Source organism: Teleopsis dalmanni, chromosome 1, assembly GCF_002237135.1.
Source record: "Teleopsis dalmanni isolate 2A chromosome 1, ASM223713v2, whole genome shotgun sequence".
NCBI classification, from domain to species: Eukaryota; Metazoa; Arthropoda; class Insecta; order Diptera; family Diopsidae; genus Teleopsis; species Teleopsis dalmanni.
Window position 1 is genome coordinate 60,911,492 of NC_051846.1, and position 20,482 is coordinate 60,931,973.

Below are 20,482 nucleotides of genomic sequence, written 5' to 3' on the forward strand. Positions count from 1 at the left end.
CTTAGATAGCTTATCAGATAAATCTATTTAATATATTACTGATAGAACGAATGCGTAGAATGGTTTTTTAAGGCTTCTATTTTTATATATTTATTTTTTAAAGCTTTTAGTACTCCATTAGGTCAACTGTATGAAAATGTAGAAAGGGGATAGTGGAGAACACTATCTTTTCATAATTTCTATGTCTGTTGAGGGCTGTTCTATGCTTATGGCACCTAGTTACGTGATGCAGTTAAGGTAACTTTCTTTCCTATTCCTTGCTACGCATATTAAATAATCTTAAACGAAACATTAAAGACAAGACCTTAATGATATAAGGGAAGTGTATTTACCTTTGAAGGGATGTATTACTTTAATTTGCTCAAGCTATGCTGTACAATATTGAATCCACTTTTGGTAACGGCATGTGTTTAGATTTTGTCGTAATAAGAGTTTCTGAATTTTAACTCATTTCTAAAGATATCTTAGAGAGTTCATAAAAACAAGACTTTGAAATATTTTTTTTTAACTAAAATCCTTTTTGCTTCGAGAAACAAATCAGTATACATTTAATACATTATTAATATTCCATTAAATTAAGTACATTTATATTTGTATTGGAAACCTTTACTATACTAAAACGAAATAGAAAATACATTCTTAAGAAATCTCTTGTCTTGCATACCAATTAAAGTCATGTCAATTTAACCTTTCAATTTTAGACTGCAAGGAAGAGAGACGAAATGTGGCAGCCGATTCGACATGAGAAGCATTTAAATGCACACATTATCTTGTACATTTGCATTTATTAATGCAAATGTAAACACAAATTTATTATAATGATAATTATAATATGTTGCAGTAATGGGTATTGTATTGAAAATACCAAAATTATCATGTGCTGCAAATATTTACACAAGATGACGATGATATTCAAAGCAAACCATAATAAACTATTGTACATATATTAATTGTCACTTTGCCCAAATATTTGCCTACTCATGTCTATATATATATACATTGATTAAATAAGTGTTAATGATAAAACGTTATTGTAAATACTTGCATGTAAGGAGACAAATATTGCCATGTGACACCTTTGAAAATTAAAAGTGATATACCCTTTGGGTAATCGTTGGACACCTTATTAATGTGTTACGTCTAATGTAAATTCATATTGTTCCTAAATGATTCTATACAAACAGTAGTTTGTGTAAAAATGTTTGTAGATATTAAGAAGGATATGATTACATTGAATTATCTTACGAAATATCATTTATTTTGTAGACAATAATTAAAGTAAAGATTACTACTAATATCCATTATTAAATTTTGATGGATATTTTAATTAAGAATAGAATTTGATTATTGCTCAAATATTTTCAATAAGCGTTACAATTTTCTTTCGTTGAAGTACTCGATAAAAAAAGTATTTACGAACGGAAACTTAAAATAATTTGTTTGTTAAAACTCTTATTTAAACCACTGTACGTTGACAAAAGCAAAAGAGAAATTTGAAAATATTTATTGCACACTTTTGGGAGGAAATAATTTTAGTTATAAATTGATTTTGGTCTCTGTAGCTTTATGACAAAGGTTTAAAAAATGTTAATAATAGTGATAAATAATATTGAACAAATAAATGTAATGGGAGAATAAGATTTTAAATGCCAAATAAACTTTATATATTGTCTTAATCAGCATACCTTTCAGCATTGAAATAACTTTTCAATAATAATATCCAATCAGTGTTAATAGTTTTGATTATATTGTCCATATAAAAGTTAGAATCTTTTCCCAATAAAAAAAGTAATTATACCCTCCCGGTTTTTATTATAAAAGCTTTCAAGTCATAATTTCAAATAACGAACTTGTATAAAACATAATTTTATTACATTCAACCAAATATATTTGATAATATATCAAATATATGTCAAATATATTTGACATATAAAAGTAAAGTAGTTAACCAAGGAAGAATTATAAGCAATATATTTTCAAAATTGTTATATATAAACAATGTGCATCTTATATTAGAGTCATGTTATGCAGATAACTATATGATATATATTATAATTATATATCAGTTAAATGTTCTTTGTGATCATGACTAAGAAGGAATGTTTTGTGGACAATCAAATTAATACAGTTGTTCGAAAAGTAATTTTGTTTATTCACAACAGCGTATAATCTTTATATATTTTTTTAGCTGACATAGCAGGACTTGCTAGCCAAAAAATTCGGAAATCCACACATCAGTTTTTGGTTAACGACCTTTTAAATACGGAAAGTAAACTGCACTAGTTGTGGCATATTTTGCATTTAAATGATCGAAAAATATAAAGTGCTGTTAAAGTACAATACATATTATCGTACATACATATATGAAAAGCCGTATTGTGAAAATGTCAGCTCCAAAAGCAGTATGCGAAATTTCAATATTAATTTTGACAATCATTTGAAATGGCTATGTTTAATCTATAAGTTCCTCATATTCTTGCGGAAAGATATTAATATTTTGACATTTGTGATATGCTTCTGAAACTTTAGGAAAATTATCCATTTTTTTAACTGCATTATTACTGGGGACAATAGTAAATTATGTCGGTATGGCAGCGAATGTTGGTATTTACCAGAATTTCGAGCAAGCTAAATTAGATAAAAATTAGGTAAATTAGGTATTACCATTGTGAAAATTATATAAGATGTTTAATAAATATATAAATAAATTTAAAAATATTAAACCAAAAATAATAAATATGTGCAAAAAATAAATAAATAAATATTTAGATAAGTGCAGTGCAAAAAATCTCTAGATAATTTCAATTTACTATTAAATATTTTTTAAACATATTCTAGTAACTTAATAATTAGAACAAAATTAAAGTTTTATTAAAATAATGGTAAAGACCTTAAACATATGTCTAATTTAAATCCAAAATGACTATATCAATTAACTAAAGGCATTTTAAGTTGCAAATAACACTAATTAATAAATAATCAACAATTTTTTTTTCCAAATACGTTGCCTAATTGCTCTATAGTAAAATTTCAAAAATAATAATGTTTTTCTCTTCTTGTGTATAACTTTCCCGTTACTTGTAACTCCAAAGAATGTTATCTAATAAAGGCCAACAATGCAATCACAAATTTTTTTTATATATCACTTAAAGACAAAATTATTTAAGTTTAAGGACAACTTGTAAGATTCATTTGAAATCATTGACTATAAAAATTTTGTCTAGTTTCCAGCTTTGGTGTTTGCTTGGCCCTCATAACTCATTAAATATTTATTAGCACAGCTCACATGTCATTTAGTAATCTAGCAGTCTAACCATCTAACCGTCTAACTATCTAACAATCTAACCATCTAATACAGACATTACTAGTACCTTTACAAACTGTAATTCCACAACTTCAATGCGCTGCGCTCGTGGCTGTACGAGCAAACGCTGATCTATTATCCACCAGAAGATAACGAAATTGTGAATGGTTTTGTGGTTCCACTGCGTTAATCACACCACAACGAAGTTGTTAACCTTGCGCCTTCTTCGCACGAATAAAACTTTATTTTCTGTAAAAAGCTAAGCAAAACCAAACAAAATCCAACAAAAAACAAAAACAAGAAAAAAAAAGCATACGAAGTGCAAGCTTATAAAATCAAAACTTGTTAGTAAAAATATATGAACTTTTCCAAGAGGTCGCTGAAAAGGCGGCACTCATAAACATACACACATCTTTGTGCATACATACATACATACATACATACATACATACATTTTATTACATTTTATTTAAATTTATATTTTCCATTGCCGACAACAAATTTTATTACAAAAACAAAACAAAGGCAAGTAAAAAATTTTAATTCTGAATAACTTAATGCAATAAATAAAAAAAAATAATTATTTCATGCAAAAAATTAAAAGCTACTCCCTTCAAAGTTCTCTTCTGATTTATTTAAAAAAAAAATTTATGTTCTCTTTGCTTAGTGTTTTGCATTTTTTTTTTGTTTTTTTGTTTATTTCAATACACAAATTTACGTAAACGATTAACTCACCATTAAATGCAGTGAATAACTGTTAATTTGGTGTATTTTTTTAAATGGTTTTTAGTAGCTCATGTTGTTGTTGTAGTGTTTGTAGTTATTGTAATTGTTTTTGTAGCAAATATATTGTCTGAGTAACCTTGTCGGTTTTATGGTTCTTCTTTGTAATAATTTCGGTCTTGTCAACTGTGCTTGTGCGATTCGTGCTGCAAATTAAGTCACGTTCATATCAGTTAAACTTCAATTACAAGTCATTTTGCTAAATATTCGATGATCGGGGGTCATTTAGGCGGGAAATTAGCTTTGAAATAAATTTAACAACACGGTAAAGCGAAACACAATGTAAAAATTTTGTAAAAATTCAAAATATTTTACTATAATATATAATGAAAATTCATAAATCGTATATTCGTGTTTAATTCACACGAAAAAAATGGTTTTGTAGATTCCAGAATGTGGATTATAATTGTTTGTGAAGGAAAACCGTATTAAAAGTTTATACATAATTACTGTGCTATTATAATGTGTAAAGTGTAAACACACCATGTAAGTCATTAAATGTAGATGTACCTCGTTTGTTTTGGAATTATATAGCCAACTACTATAATTGTTATCGGAAATATGGTCCTAATAGAAAGATATAAAGATACCATGTATTAAGTGCTGCGAATTATTAGATTTAAATTTATTATTAAGTTTGCATTCGAGATGTTTTTATAAAAAAAAAATATGTATTAAATTCTAAAATTAAAGTAAACGCTTAAAAATTTATATTGATATAATATAAAATACTATAAAATGTACTATAAAATAAAAAAAGAAGCTTAAAATAACTGTTAATTATAAATTTTTCCCAATTACTGCTCCAAACTAAGTCTTAGCTCATTATTTTACTTACTTCATAGCAAAATATGTTATCTCTCTATTAGACCCTAAACAAACGAAAATCTGGGTTTTGAAAATTCTAACAAGTGTTTATCAATTTTCAGCCAAATACTTAAATAATCACTTTTTACTACTCTCACGCATAAAGACACTTCTTGTAACTATAAATATGCCAGATTCAAATGTGATAGATTCAAATAATTCAAGCACACTATATATATAAGTGAAACATAAAAATTATTCTTTAAAAGTAGTTTCCATTTCAATGAGAGATGATAGAAATTTCCAAATTGCAAGTACTCGATTCTTATAATTCTAGATAGTGCGGTCCGATAAAAATCAATTGTCTGGAAATTGGTTTCATTATGGTTTAACAAATTGCTTACTAGTGGAGTGTGAATAGGCAAATCGGTTGTTCTTTGATAGCAATGCCACAAAAATGATTCTCAGATTTGATTTTACTCAATGTTTTATTTTAGTCTTGGACAACTAACTCTCTATCAATATCAATATTTGTTTCTCTCTTTTCATTTATTAATAATTTGGTTCTGCTAAGCTTAAATTTGCAACCCATTTTGGTTTTAGATAATTAAGTCTCTTGCCACAATAGCTTGAATATAAAAAATTATGGTTTATTTCAAGACATAAGAATTTTGTGTTTCAGTAAACTTGCTACCAATAAATAGTTAAGTTCAGTTTCTCAGTTTCAGTTTCTATAACTACTTGTTATACATACTTCAACTCATAAAATTGAGATAATATATATAGGTTGGATTAGCTTAAAAACCCACATTGCTACCTCTTTTGAAAATATCCATATCAGTATTCATAAAAAATTTTATATTTATTTAACTTACGAAGTGAAATTAATTATTTACTTAAATTTCTACATTTACTGTTAAAAAGCAAATATTTTAAATGAAGCTAATTAATTTATTTTATTTACACATTTAATAAAATATTGGATACAAAGTAATTACAATTTGCCCACTGTTAAAAATTCGTTTAGAATAATTAAAGTCAACTTGATTTTGCTCACTTAATTATTACTTGTGATTAATTATTTATGATCTGATTGAAATTTAAGATATAATTTCAAGAACTGTTTTTTGACTTTTTAAATATTGTGAAGATGATATCAAATAATTTGTTATAAATAATTAAGTAAGTTTGACGAAATTGCATTTTTATACTGTTTACAATCCTGAGGTAATTTTTAAAAAAATAAAATTAAATAAAATAGTTGTTTTACGATGTCTGTATTTTCAAGTGTTAATTTAAAACAACTTTTTATATAATGTATAAAAATAAACAAACCTAATCTGATATTATGTGTTGCCATTATACAACACAAAACACTTTTATTGTAGATGTTTTCTTTGTGAGATAAGGGTCTGTTTCACGGCTTTAAACACTTTTATTCATAATACGAATGGCATACTTTTTATATTTAATTATAAAAAGATAAACATTTACGCTTCTTTTGTATATATGTAAAATAAAATAAGTACATTTACTATGATGCTAGGTATTTGCAAATAGATATGTACATATAGATCTTGAAATGCATATCATAGACTAAATAACGTACTTAACGCGACTTAAATTTTTTATGATAGATGTCTGTTACATAAGTATTCAACAACATTTTTCTAATTTAAAAATAGATTATTTTGAATTATTTCTTTTTCATGTATAGTGCAATTATTAATTACCTATTTAATAATTGCAATTTAATACAGTAATTCTTTTTAATGAAATCATATAAAACATTTAATAATAACAAGAAAAATACCGTTGTGCTCTAAATTGCAAAGCGTTGTGTCGTTTAACATAACAGGTTACACTGGCAGCACTATACATGAGTAGCGAAATGATCGATTGCTGCTCTCACTGCGAAGTTTTTTTTGTACTCAATGAAAGCATAACAATCATAACAATAACATAAACTCTACATGAGCAGTTTATTGCCAATACCCTACAATCAGCAACTATTTATCGTATGGATACAGACAAGTAAGTGGAAACCTGTAAACGCAACTATCTCTACTTTCAATAAATAACTAATAGTAACAGAAAGTCAATATACTAGAAACCCTGATCAGGATAAAATATTAACAAGAATTGAGTCCATACTGTTAGGTTCACTGCAGTTCTTTCAGGAACCTATACAGCGGACTTACGCCTTGCATTCACTATATATTGTAGAAATTGTGGAAAATTTGTGGAAAAAGTAACAACTACACACTTTTTCTGTGATTATCTAGCTTTGGCTAACAGAAGAAACTGATTTTTAGAAAATAATGTTTTTGACGGTTTATGAGACCGTTAAAAGGAAACCAGTTAAAGCAAAATATCTGGATCTAGTTTATCCACTGCAGTTTAATGCAAGCAACAAAAAATTTTAAAAATTATATCATATGAGTATATTTATTTTGTGAATTTATTTCATCTACAGCATACATACAATTTTTTTTACTAATTTTTGAATATAACCTAGCACTTGAATTCATATACATCAGCACTGATCTAGTCATATTAATGTATGCTTAACCTTTTTACTACTTTTATATTTTCTAGTTCCATAGAACTTCAGATGCTGATGTCCAGTTTTTTCAAAAATATTTTTATGTTTTCATATTTATTTATATGTTTTTTATGCTTGTTATTTATTTATATTTAATATTTTATCTATCGACACCTTCTATGATGGAACCTCAGATATATTTAACGAATTTAAATTATCAATTAATATTTTATTGGAATTTATTGGAAAATTTAATTAATTAATTAAAGTTTGTAATTAACAAACTCGCCTCTGGTTTGACATACTTTTATATGAGAGCTCGCAAAGTAAGAATTGAAATATGAATCATCGTTTAAGTCTATTGGATGTAACAACATTTATATAGTTGTAATTCTAAGTATTGATCTTCACTAAATATTTTGTAACCTGCATTTGGATCCTTTAAACAAAAATTACATAGTGTATATATCAATCATATCAATTCGACATTTTAGCAGAAAACTAAATTTTAACAATTTCTTCTATGGTGGCCACCCTAATATTGACTCTGTATAAAAATGTTATAACCTGTATTGGTCTGCTTTGTATAAAGATTTTGTGGCATATATATCATGCAGATCGATTCAGTGGTTCAGGAATCCATTGGCAACAAAGAAAAAAATAGTTGAATATTTATATACAAAGCATGCTTTAATTGTATTAATTTAATACTACCGGTTAATACCGGACGGTTGCCAGTGTCTTCGAACCGCTACTGTAATTACTAAATCATTGTGCTTTTTTGACTTAATTATATCTGATATGTTTAAATCATAAATGGGCTTAATTGCTGCACAATTAGTAAGTTAACTACATAAATGTACTAAATGAAGTAGGTAAACGAACTACTATAAGACAAGCTTTCAATAAACCGAATAAATTAGCCGTAATACTTTTTTTCAGAGTTGTAAAAAAACAGTATTAAGTCTGGTTTCAACAAATTGGCAGCATTTCTAAAATATGTTAAATACTTTTTTTTAAAAATATATTTTTTGTTGTGTTGTATATAATATGAAATATAAAAATTGTATACTAAAAATTAATTAATTTAAATAACGGAATGCAAAATGAATATTAAAAGGGCAATGGTAAGCATTTTTATATATATATTTAAATTAATTAATTTATGTATGTATTTGAAGTTATTAGTAAATGAAAAGCACATTCACAATAGACTGATTTTTGAATTTGACAGCACTAAAGCTTAAGACACAAAACTTTTTGCGAGTAAAAACTAACTCTGAAGAGTTTAAGAGCATTGTTGTTGCTTCACATATTTTCGTTCGTGAGTTGCGACTATTTTTTTGCTACTCTGAGAGAAAAAATTACGGCTATTATAAACAGAGGTTGAATTCATTAAAATTAAATAATCGAAACAAAGTGATTCGTATAACTGTATTTAAATTTTAATATATAAATATTATAGATAATTATTATTATTGTTTGGAATTATCTATCGTAAACATAACACCAATTTTAAAGTCAAAGTAATAGCAGATAACATACTATGCATTGAGGTAAATCGCTGTTCCAAGTTTACCGGCGAACTTAACATGCTGCTCTTGCGAGTAGTGCATAAAAATGAACACAAAAGTATTTATATTAGAAGAGCTTCAGACTTCAAACTTAGTTTTGGACTTCACATCGCGTTGGTTGAATGGTTTTTGTAAAAAGTTGGGGGAAAAAGTAATAAACTCGTTTTTCCGTTTTTCGTACGGTTGCCTAATCGAATCGAATTGAATCAAATCTCATCGAATATGAAAAAGGCAAACAATTAAACTAAAATTTATTTTGCGCTTGAATGCTAAAATTCATTGTTAATTGTTAAAAAATTTCTATGCACGTTTTCCATACTCGTAAATGAAAAAAATTTGAAAAATCGCTGATACTACATAAATATTTTCGTAATAAAGCCATACGCCGAACGTGATTAATCGCTGTTGTTTTAGTGTAAAAGTTTTACGTCTGCCAGCCAACTTTCGTTTTCCATACTAAAGTCAAGCTCAAAAGATATCGAGTCTTTCATTTGCGTTTATTTGTATGGATTTAATGGCTTATTAAGTGAATTTGTGTACACATTTTTATTTTATTAACAATCAAAAATTCATAAAACCTTTGATCTTTAGAATTTATTAGTTTTTTTATAAAAACTTTATTACATCATAAATTGTTGTGCAAAAAAAAAATATATATATATATACGAGAAGATATACAAATTGTGTAAAAAATCATAAATTATCTGAAAATTGTTGGTTACATTTTGTATATTTAATTTCTATTAAGTTTCTTGTTTGTGCTAAAATGGATGTTGCTTGGCGTTTTCGGATAATAATCTTCACTGCCTTGGCTCTATTAGTGTTTGGTGATTTGTATGGTTACGGTAGCGTAAGAGGTGTCAAATCGGATCCAAACCAAGCAACAACAGGCGCTGGGAAATTTCAACAAAAAAATGCTGAAATTGATATAACCGAAGGTGAGTGACACATGCAATCAAAACTTTTTTAATTATATTTAACAATTAATTAAAATAAAAAATTGTATTTAAATTATTTTATTGTACCATATATAAAGCAAAATGATTGAATATGCTTAACAAGATTATAATTATTTAAAAAAACAATTTAATGTTTAAAAAGCTTAATACTTTTGAGTTCTTAGATTATAATACAATTATTTGGAATATAATTTTTTAAGTACTAAAAATTCGTATTCATATATTCAGAATGATATTACAAAAATTGGGACAAAAAAATTTGTTATTATATATTAAAGAGCAACCATTAAAAAAGTATTTGCGGTACTGAAATATATTAAGACATGCATATGTTTGTAATTATATGTGGACATAATTTTATTTCTTATTTCTTCATAAAATTTTTAATAAGTTATTTATTTTTTTTATTAAATTTAATTATTTTTGTATTAATTTCTTATTAATGAATGTGAGAAATTATTAAAAAAAAATGAAGTATCGTAGGTTTTTTTGAAAAACTGGATTTTTTAACAAACCATATTTTTGAAACCTTAGAAGATACTACAAAATTTAATGAAATTTTAGTTTCTAGTTTCAAGATTTTATATAATCGATGAATATATTAATACGAGTATTAAGAAATAATAAAAAAATTGTGGTGCTTGTTGTTTTAAGGAGGAAACTATACAACACGTCTTAAATCTAATCCAATCTTACATATAGATGTTCATCCCAATATATATATTTATATATATATATAATAGAGTGAAGAACACCTAAATCTGAAGTTTGTTTTAACTTTTTAACTCTATATATTAATATTATATGTCCAAGATATATAGTATGTGACATAAACATAACATAAATCTCAGGAGAGTGAAAAGCATACTCTTAAAGCAGTTAAAGGGGGTTAACGTTTTGAATCTGTCTTCTAAATTAATTGGCAGGCATTTATTTGGTTTGACACATTTCCATTATCCAGAACTAAAGCTCTACCTATATTAAATAGCCGATTGTGTTAAGTTTAAGTGATTTAACTTTCTGAATTATTCATACAGCTTTGAAACTCTCACAAGACAAAGTAAAATATTATATTACCAACAAACTATGATGCGTTTGCATAATACTTTTGACTAGAGTTTCTAAATAATTTTTTGTTAATTTCAAAGTATTATATATGAATATAATGGCTTTGTGAATCAGTATTTGTGATTCAGTAAAAGTAGAGTGGACGAAGTCTTACTTTAAACCGTGATAGAATAGAACATGTCAGTGTTTTGACCAAAATATGGGACATTCGATTTTTTTTTTTAATTGGGTATAAGGGCTTTTTGTTGATAGTCACAGAATCTGCATTGATTCAATATTGTTATTTCCTGTTACTGTATATGTAAGCCCATTGAATTTGGCACCTACATTGGAAAGAATTTCTTAATTTCATGAGTAAACAAAAATTTGTGTATTGGTGTACACATGATTTAAAAAAAATGACTGCAAGGTAGGTGTATTTTAATTTTACATAACAATTCAATGAAAAGATATTGAAAGCTTGCTTAATATATAAAATTATTGCCTCAGAGTTTCTTCGTTTTTGAAGATACTTTCAATAAATTTATATCATAAATAAACTTAACCGGGATCGATACTTGAGTAATATTTTTTAAAAAAAGCGAACTGAAATTAGATTCCACCATATTATTAATTAAGCATTCTTGTCAGTAATTTTTGTAAACTTTCAATCAAATTGTTAGCAGACTTATAAGCTTTGCATATCACATTATATCTAAAAACACATCTTAGTTATAAGGATACTTCTTTTATCTATAAAATTTGACAGGTTTAAGGCTCACTTAGTCGATACGTACCGTAAGAATTTAAGTGAACGTAAGGCAAAGCGAAAAGCACAACCAACCACACCTGTGTATTTCGCTTTAACTTAAGTTCTTACGGTACGTACCGACTAACAATGCATATGTACTCAAAAATTGAATAACATCACCAATAAGTTTTTTACAATTTATTATGTACGAGTCAAAGTAATGGTTTCTAAATATAGAAATATTTATGTACCTTAAAATAGTCATACACATTACAAAATATAAATTTGTTGTACTGTTCATCAATTCTGGAAATAAATAAAATAAAATTATTATTATTGTTCAGGTTTCTTTTTGCCAAAATTCTCGCCATCTTCAAGAGTTTCCGGTAAAAGAGTATTTCTGGTCTCTGGCATTAAAAAACAAGCACAAGTAGCTAAGAATGACATGACTCCAAATATGGCTCCTGGTAAGCTCAAGTGAACATGAGCTAATTCTGCCACGAACGGAGCCAACATAGAACCAAGACGACCTATAAATGAGCATAAACCAATACCAGAGTTCCGTACGACAGTAGGAAATAATTCACCTCCATAAATATAAACATTTGGAAACGTTACCGATGCACCAAAGAGACCAGCGGTCACAAGTATTATTTTAGCTACATCGGGTATTTTGGGTAAAAATGCCATAAGTAATAACGAAATTGCTGTTAAAAAAGTTGATATCATTAGTGTGGGCTTCCGTCCTAAATATTTTGTCATTGGAACACATATACATGTTCCAGGTACCCCAAGCCATGCTCCAATCGCAACGTTTACGAATACATCACCGCTCATATGTGTTACGTATTGTGATATACCGTAGTAGGCCAAACATATTACGAACCATTCAAAAGCCATTGCAATGGTCTTAATTCGCAAATTTGGTGTCCGAAATAAGTCAATGATGCTCGCCTTCGCTGCTGGTTGCGTTGATTTAAGTCTGGCGTATGCTGATTCCAGATCAGAGCGAATCGATTCAGTTGGCTTCCCGTTAGTTTTGGCCATTTTTGTAAGAATCTTTGCAGACTTATCTAAATCTCCATGTGTGTATAGCCAGCGCGGTGATTCCGGAATGACACAGAAATATACGATGTAGACAAAATGGACGATTGAGTAGCACATATTAAACTTACGCCAATGTCGGAAGAAATAAGCAAATATAGGTAGTAATGCATGTCCCATATTAAATGGAATTTGATATAGTATAGTCATTATTTCACGTTTACTTTTTCCAACAATTTCCATTATAAGTACAAAACTGAAAGGCAAAAACCAAAATATTAAAAACATTAGAATTTAAAATGTACTGTAATTATTATGCTTATTGACAAACCTAGTTACCATTACACCACCAGTAGCGGTAGCAGTTATATACCTAAATAAGCAATATACCCAAAAAAAAGGTGAAAGGGACACTAGAGCACTAAATACCATTAATATCATGCAACCAGTAATAAAAGCAGGACGACGACCACATCTAAAAGTTATATATTAAAGTTATTTTGGTAAATGTTATATATTTAGTTTTTATTCACTTATCAGAGATAATACCGAATAAGATACTACCAGTCATAACTCCACCCATGGTTATTGTCTGAGAAATCGAAGCCCATTTTTTACGTTTACATGATAAGTCAAATTCGCTTATGACATTTTCTTCAAAAATGCTGCGATCAAAATCATGTTTCTGACAAGCGTCATCGCAGGCATCAGTAATATTGCTAGGTGAAGTACATATAGCATTCATATTGTAACACAGAAAAATATGTGACACTTGTATCCACCCGCTTGGAAACTTGGACAAGAATATGAAGAGGCAGAAAACTAATTGAGAGCAACCCAATTCTCCAATCGGACTTACAATTGGGTCAACCACTTAAAGTAATTCATATAAATATTAGTTATTCGAAATAATTGTGGTAATAGTTACCTGGCTTATCCATTATTGATTAATATTGATATTTGCTGTTAATCTAAAATTATATTTAAAACAATTTTACTTTATATTTTTCTAATTTTTTTTTTCATTTTCAATTATGATATGATTAATAAGTCAGAGTTGCATTAACTTTTAAAAGTTAGTTTTAAAAGAGTGATTATACAATTAATTATACAATAGCAACCAAAACTTCAAATGTTGTTATTTATAATCTATGTATTTTTCTATTTACCATATTAGACTATCTAGTAATGATACTCTCAAATTCAAATAAAAAATAAACTCAAAAGTGAAAACAATAAATTTTATTTATAATTGAAGTATTCACTTTGTCTTGCAAACTCATTGCAAGGCCCACGAAATGCACCGATTGGCGAGTTTGTAAAATACAACAACAAAATACACGCACAAAGTTTCTTGCAATTGATTGCAATCTTGCTATACCTAAACAGGACGACGATATATATATAGGGTTGCAACGAAATAAAAATGGAAAAAAACAGCTGTTTTAATATCGGTTGCTTTTCATGTGGATGTGGTATGCTGCAAAAACAGCTGTTTTATATTGATGTTTCAATTCTGCAACACAAGTGTTCTCATACTCTTGCAATTTTAGTGTAGTATACTTGCATTATGTGCATCTTGCAATGACTTTGCAAGACAGAGTGAATACCCATATTTTGTTACGAATTTATGGTGAAGAATTTTTTTTAGAAGTGTGATATTTATGTTGGCAACATCATTTGTAGTAGTAAACGTTTGAGTTGATGTTTTATATTCAGTACGTTTTTTTATTTCAACATAAATAGATTTATACTATAGCACTGAGTGAATTATAAACAAATCTCATTTTCACATATGCATATACTGAGTGCTTAACTTAACTCAAATGTGGAAGGTTTCTTTTTAGAGATTTAATTTTTAAGTTTCCAATTCTGTGTTTAATAGTTATTATTTTAATAATTAACTTTGGTGTACTTTATGGACTGTTGGAATCACAGTATGTTAGTGTCAACTAAGGGTATTATTAGATAAAATAATTAATAGTCTTTTGTTTTTTTATATGCAATTGCAATATGATCAGGGTAATGCAGTAAAAATTCGTTTAGGACATATCCCACATAGTGGATGTGTAAAGTCACGGGTTTATTTATATAGGTAGAGCAACTGCACCTTTTGAAAATAAATGTATGTAGAGGTATTCCAAATCAAGTTTATATATTTAGTATATTTTTTTTATCTAAAAATGTATGGATATGTTTTACAATGACTTTTTTTAATTTTTTAATAAATTTTAAAATATTGCTTCTTAAGGATGTTATGCCACCAGCAAAACAATTAATATTTGTATAATTGTAGTTATTTTTTTTTATTTCTCATTTCACATTTGTACACAACTTTCAATAGTTCATTTTAACGAATTTTCAGTTCGGCACTCTGATTTAAATCTGCTGACGATCTCATATATAAAATTTTATTGTATATTCCAAAATATATTCTAATATCGAACCGACTTCAAAAATATATTCACGCGTTTCTTCTGTGAGTTTGTTATTAAATATGTGTTCTAAAAATGAGACAAACGTACTTTATGTACTCTATTGCATATACCATATACTATAAGATAACAATCATAAGTTAATATAATTGCTATAAAAATTTAATTTCGTTATATTACTTAAATAATTATAAAAAACTGTGATATTAAAATAACAACTTATCATAATTCTAAGCTACCAGAGTAATTATGAATATACGAGGGGTGTTACAAAAGTTCTACATTCTTTATAAAAATGAATGTTTGTAACAAGTTCTTGCTTATTTGTCAATCTTTCTTTCTTGCTTCTTCAACCTTTCTAGGTAAGAGGGGTAGAGTTCAAACGTTTTAAAATATTTAAAATATTTTTATGCTTATTTTTCAATATAAACTCTTTCCGATACGTTATATTTTTCCTAACCGTGTGCCAACTTTTTTCATCTCTCTAAGCAGTGTAATACTTTAGGCCTTCTATACATCCAATTAGTATCGTTTTTTATTTGAGGGCAATTTTTAGCTTCGGAGCTAATTTTCAACTTTGAAAATTAGCTCCTGTGATCCTGATCTGATGAAAAAAAGGAATAATTAGATAATCGAAATATAATATAATTTGTTAAATTTAACCATGGTGACGACGAAGTATGTAGCTTAAACAGTTCCAATAAAATATTCAAAATATTAAAGTGATTACGTTTTTATCCAATTTTAGTTAACTTGACTCATAATATGCAGAGACATTTTCCATATCACATTTCTTTTATTATAACATCCGCAGCTTCTCAGATCTGGCCCCTACATTTAGTTACATTATTTGTACAATTATGCGATATTATTTGATCGCTTGATTGCTATCAAGCAGGACATCAACTTCTTGTCCGGAAGAGTCTCATTTGGCTTTCGCGGTTCTCAACTTTTAAAATGAGACAACGCACTCTTGCTTAGGCTTTTGATAAGTAAATAAGTAAAGAAGCTTATTAAAAATTAAATAAAGTGCTTTAATTTTAACTTATATTCGAAAAGTAATCAATATAAATACTTGCAGCTCTCTGATATTTATTTGACTATCATCTACTACTAGTTTTATCATTAAGACATACATACAACCTTATATTTTTGCTGATTTAGTTGGTATTTTGTTGATATATTGAATTCCATTATTTAAAATTGGTTTTTTACTTCAGATACTCAAACAAAATATGCACGCAGTTCATAATAAAATCAGCAATATATTACATTTCAGTGTCAGTTAGACTTTTTATTCCCTCTTCAGAGAGAAACCGCGAAAATTTCTTTTTTTTGTAGTTGTCTCCCATTGTTTAGTACTAAATTAAATCTAAATTAAGCGCAACATCACACAAGGCTGTGAATATATACTTCATTAACTAATTAACATAACACAATACTAACATTGTTTATATTATTTGGACGTTTAGTTGATGTTGCGCTAGCCCTGCTGGATACTACATCTAAATAAAAGTGTACCACATTTAACTCGAGACTGGCATATATTTATTTTATGTAAAATAATTGTTTTTATATTTAATAAAATATCTTACTAACTTTCTTTTCAATTTAGATATTAAGGTTTATATTTAATTGAATCATTGAAGAGTATATATGGCATACTACAAAAATGCTTAGTTCCAATAAAAAATATTGGACACACCTATTTCTATTCGATGATGTCATAAGAATACTAATATTAATTGGATTTTAAACACTTGATATGAATCAACAAATAGGAAATAAATCTTACACTAATGTTAAAATAACCTTGTCTTAAGTTCAATAGTTAAAGTTAAGTTCAATAGTTAATAGTTAAGTTCAAAAGTTAAGTTCAATAGTAAATATAATGGTGCCCTATATTTACTATTGAATATTTACTATTATTTATTCAATTTTGTATTACATCATTATTAGCCAACCAATATGATAATAATTCGAATATTAAAATATATCTTTATATTAATATGTTAAGAATGATTTATAATAATGAGTTATTGTAAGGTTAAAGAAAAGTATAAAGAAATTGTAGATATAGATGTAGATATATATAATCCAAACTATACAGTTTTTACATGTTATCTTGCCATTGTTTGTAATTTTCACCGAAATTGTTAATTTTTCCAAATTAAACCGTTTAAGTTGTTTAAGTTGAAAAAATTTATTATAAAAATTGTTTATTATTAGTTTCAAACTTAGTTTTGATCATTATATAAAATTTCTTTTCAGCATAATCGACCTACGGAACTTAATGTTTGTAATGCAATTCGAAAATAACTCAAATTGACCAGATTATGATATTAAAATCTGCTTCTAAAAGTATCGATGCTTTGAACCTTTGTCGAAGAAACTCAAAAATAATTATTTTGATATTGTTCTCAAGAACGATCATATGGCACCATATGGATGGAATATTTTTTCTAACAACCCGCATATCAAAATCTATTTTATCGATAATATATATGAACTTATCACGACAATAGTGCGTTCTAATTTCATTGGACCTAATTTTTTGTGGTCATATTAAATCTTTAGTTAATCCAATAAACCACAAACGCCCAGTGATTTTCAAACAATATTCTAGTTATTGGTGAAGTGAGGTCCAGAACACAAAGGTGTTTCATTGCAAAAAAAACACAAAATTTGAAGCGCAAAATATATAGTCACACTTTAGTCGCCAAGTATTTGTGGCAGTCTAAGTTTATTTTTGTCTTGACAACTTGTTCTAGAATGCAATAAATATATCAAAAACAAAAATACTTTCATTCAAAAAGTTCTCAGTATAGTTATGACTATAAACCTTTAAGGTTATGAAGGTGATATTTTGATTAATTAAAACTGAACTGAACTATAAAAATGTAAAACAGTTTGTTAACTCTAAATTGAATAAACATTTTTTATCAATTTAATGAAAAATTTAAAAAAAAAATGCATTAATGAACTTTTCAAAGATAGAAGAACTAATAGAAAAATTGCTAATTATTTTTTTACACTGTACTCTTTCTAAAACGATTTTAAAATCAAAAGAAATAATGAATTGCTAAGTATATGCCTTAAAGTATCACTTGTTCTTAAAATTAAAATATAATAAGTGTGCTGATTAAATAAGTTTATAAAAAATAAACAAAATATTATATATCGATAATGCTCTATATACCATAAATTTTAGAAATTTACATTTTAATTCTTGAAATTTATATATAACTCAGTTTTTAAAACTCACTCATAGAATTGATGTCTTCAAACGGTCCAGGGTCGTTGAAGATATCGTTAGGTAACTAACAATAATGCTGAATAAATAATATAAAATTTTAAAATTTTTAATATTGTCAGAATAGTTTTATCAACTCATTAAATTCGGTGTTAAATAGTTAAATACCAATGTGACTCATAAAGTGTTGGTTAAAATATCTAACTTCATTATTTTAAAATTAATATAAAAAATATGTAAACAAAAAATAAAACATAATGACGAATTTATGATTACATTGCAATAAATAATATTACAAATAAAAATTTATTATGTGTTAAAAATATCGTTGAACATTTAAGTCATTTCAAAGTTAAGTAAATATATTTATAAAACACTCACCCGCAACTAAAAATATATAATACATTAAAAAATTTATTAAAAAACAATATATTTTTTTTTTTTATTAAACACTCATTTTAAACTCAACTTAAATGCACTAAAATATTTTATTACATAGTTTATAAAGAAGTAAGAGAAAAATCGGTTAGAGAAAAATTATGTTACAGTAGCACTTTTTAGAGAGATTTTATATACTCTTCAAAATCAGTTTTCTAAAAAATTTCTAATTTATTGTTAACAATCTTGTGGTCTAGACCACAAATTAATTTATTTTTAAACTCAACTATAATATCTGATGTGCAAATAGATCGAAATGCGAAAACAGTCATCACTTAATAACATTTCAAGCAGATGTATGTAGCATGAATATATGTGTCAGGAAACATCTACATATAGGAATAAAAGGACCTACATTTACTTATTATGGATGATGAAAAGTAGTTTAAGCTGCGTAGGTTAACTTTCTAACATTTAATAATTACATCAAGAACTATAAAAGATAATATTAAACGTCTCAATAAGAAAGGGAAATATAATATTATAGTATCGGAGAAAAGATTAACAACTTATGTTGTTTTCTCATAAGCTCTATTCGATTTATAATACCTTACAGAAAAAAGATTTTTTGTGTCTTCATCGTGAATTTCTATTTCACCAGAAATTTATAATATTAATCCGAGCCTCACCAGCAGGTGATAGATTTGGGGGTAACCTACCAGCAGAGGATTCATTTTGCAATGTATAAAACTGACACCTTCTTTATCAAATTTTGATATGAACTACTTCTGAACCCGGATTCACACCAATTTTTTGACTCTAATTTGTATTGGAAACTATGCTGCTATATCTAAAATGCTGCAAATGATACTGATAAATCGAATATTTTCTTGTTAGACTGCATTTTAGTATTCAAAAACTCAAGTTTTATTTATAATGATATAGTGCAATCCATAGTTTTTGATATTTTTCTTACGTTAAAATAGTTTTTAAAAACCTATAACTTGATAGTTAATAGTACTTTCTATGCTTAATACAATGTTTAGAGTTCTTACTAAATCTGTTCATGTGTATCGATGATCTTCCACGAACTTATCTTAAATTTTTGTAAAGATTTTCTTTTGGTAAATATAAAAATTGATTTTTAAAGTATTAATTTAATAAATGTGATATTTGAGGTCTTCGACGGTCCACATTAATCACATAATTAAGCATATATTTGTATAAAATTTCATATTTAAATCGACCAATTTAAAAAAAAAACTTAAATACAATCAAATTATATATACTTTTATATATATAAATATATAGGTATATATATTTTTATATATTTTTATAAACATTTTAATTATTTTAATTCGACCAATTTAAAAGAAAAATTAAATACAATCAAATTATAATACAATTTATAATAATTACTTATTAATTAATTCAATGATAATAATAACAATAACGTGTTATAATACATGTGTAAAATTATATATAAATTAATATACCTAATATTATGTTATTATAGTTCATAATATATTATGTTTGTTAAAACATTTTTTGTTTGTCCGGACAATGCCTAATTGAATCTAAAAGCCTACAGGTACACGTGCT

General features: G+C 26.7%; 1 protein-coding gene across 1 annotated transcript; it reads right to left on the bottom strand.

Annotated features, from left to right (window-relative positions):
• Positions 1-11,962: 11,962 nt before the first annotated feature.
• On the bottom strand, positions 11,963-13,784 carry LOC119673099 (organic cation transporter protein-like). The gene is made up of 4 exons (XM_038084326.1): positions 13,743-13,784; positions 13,348-13,687; positions 13,146-13,289; positions 11,963-13,070 (listed from the first exon to the last, which is right to left on the bottom strand). Exons 1-4 carry the CDS (start codon positions 13,753-13,755, stop codon positions 12,104-12,106), a joined length of 1,464 nt encoding a protein of 487 aa, XP_037940254.1. The 5' UTR covers positions 13,756-13,784; the 3' UTR covers positions 11,963-12,103.
• Between the last annotated feature and the right edge of the window lie 6,698 nt (positions 13,785-20,482).

Coding starts and splice junctions, on each gene's coding strand:
- LOC119673099 (XM_038084326.1), bottom strand. Junction 13,290..13,347: donor TTCGGTATTATCTCTGATAA/GTGAATAAAAAC, acceptor TATAACTTTTAG/ATGTGGTCGTCGTCCTGCTT. Junction 13,071..13,145: donor GGTGGTGTAATGGTAACTAG/GTTTGTCAATAA, acceptor TTTGCCTTTCAG/TTTTGTACTTATAATGGAAA.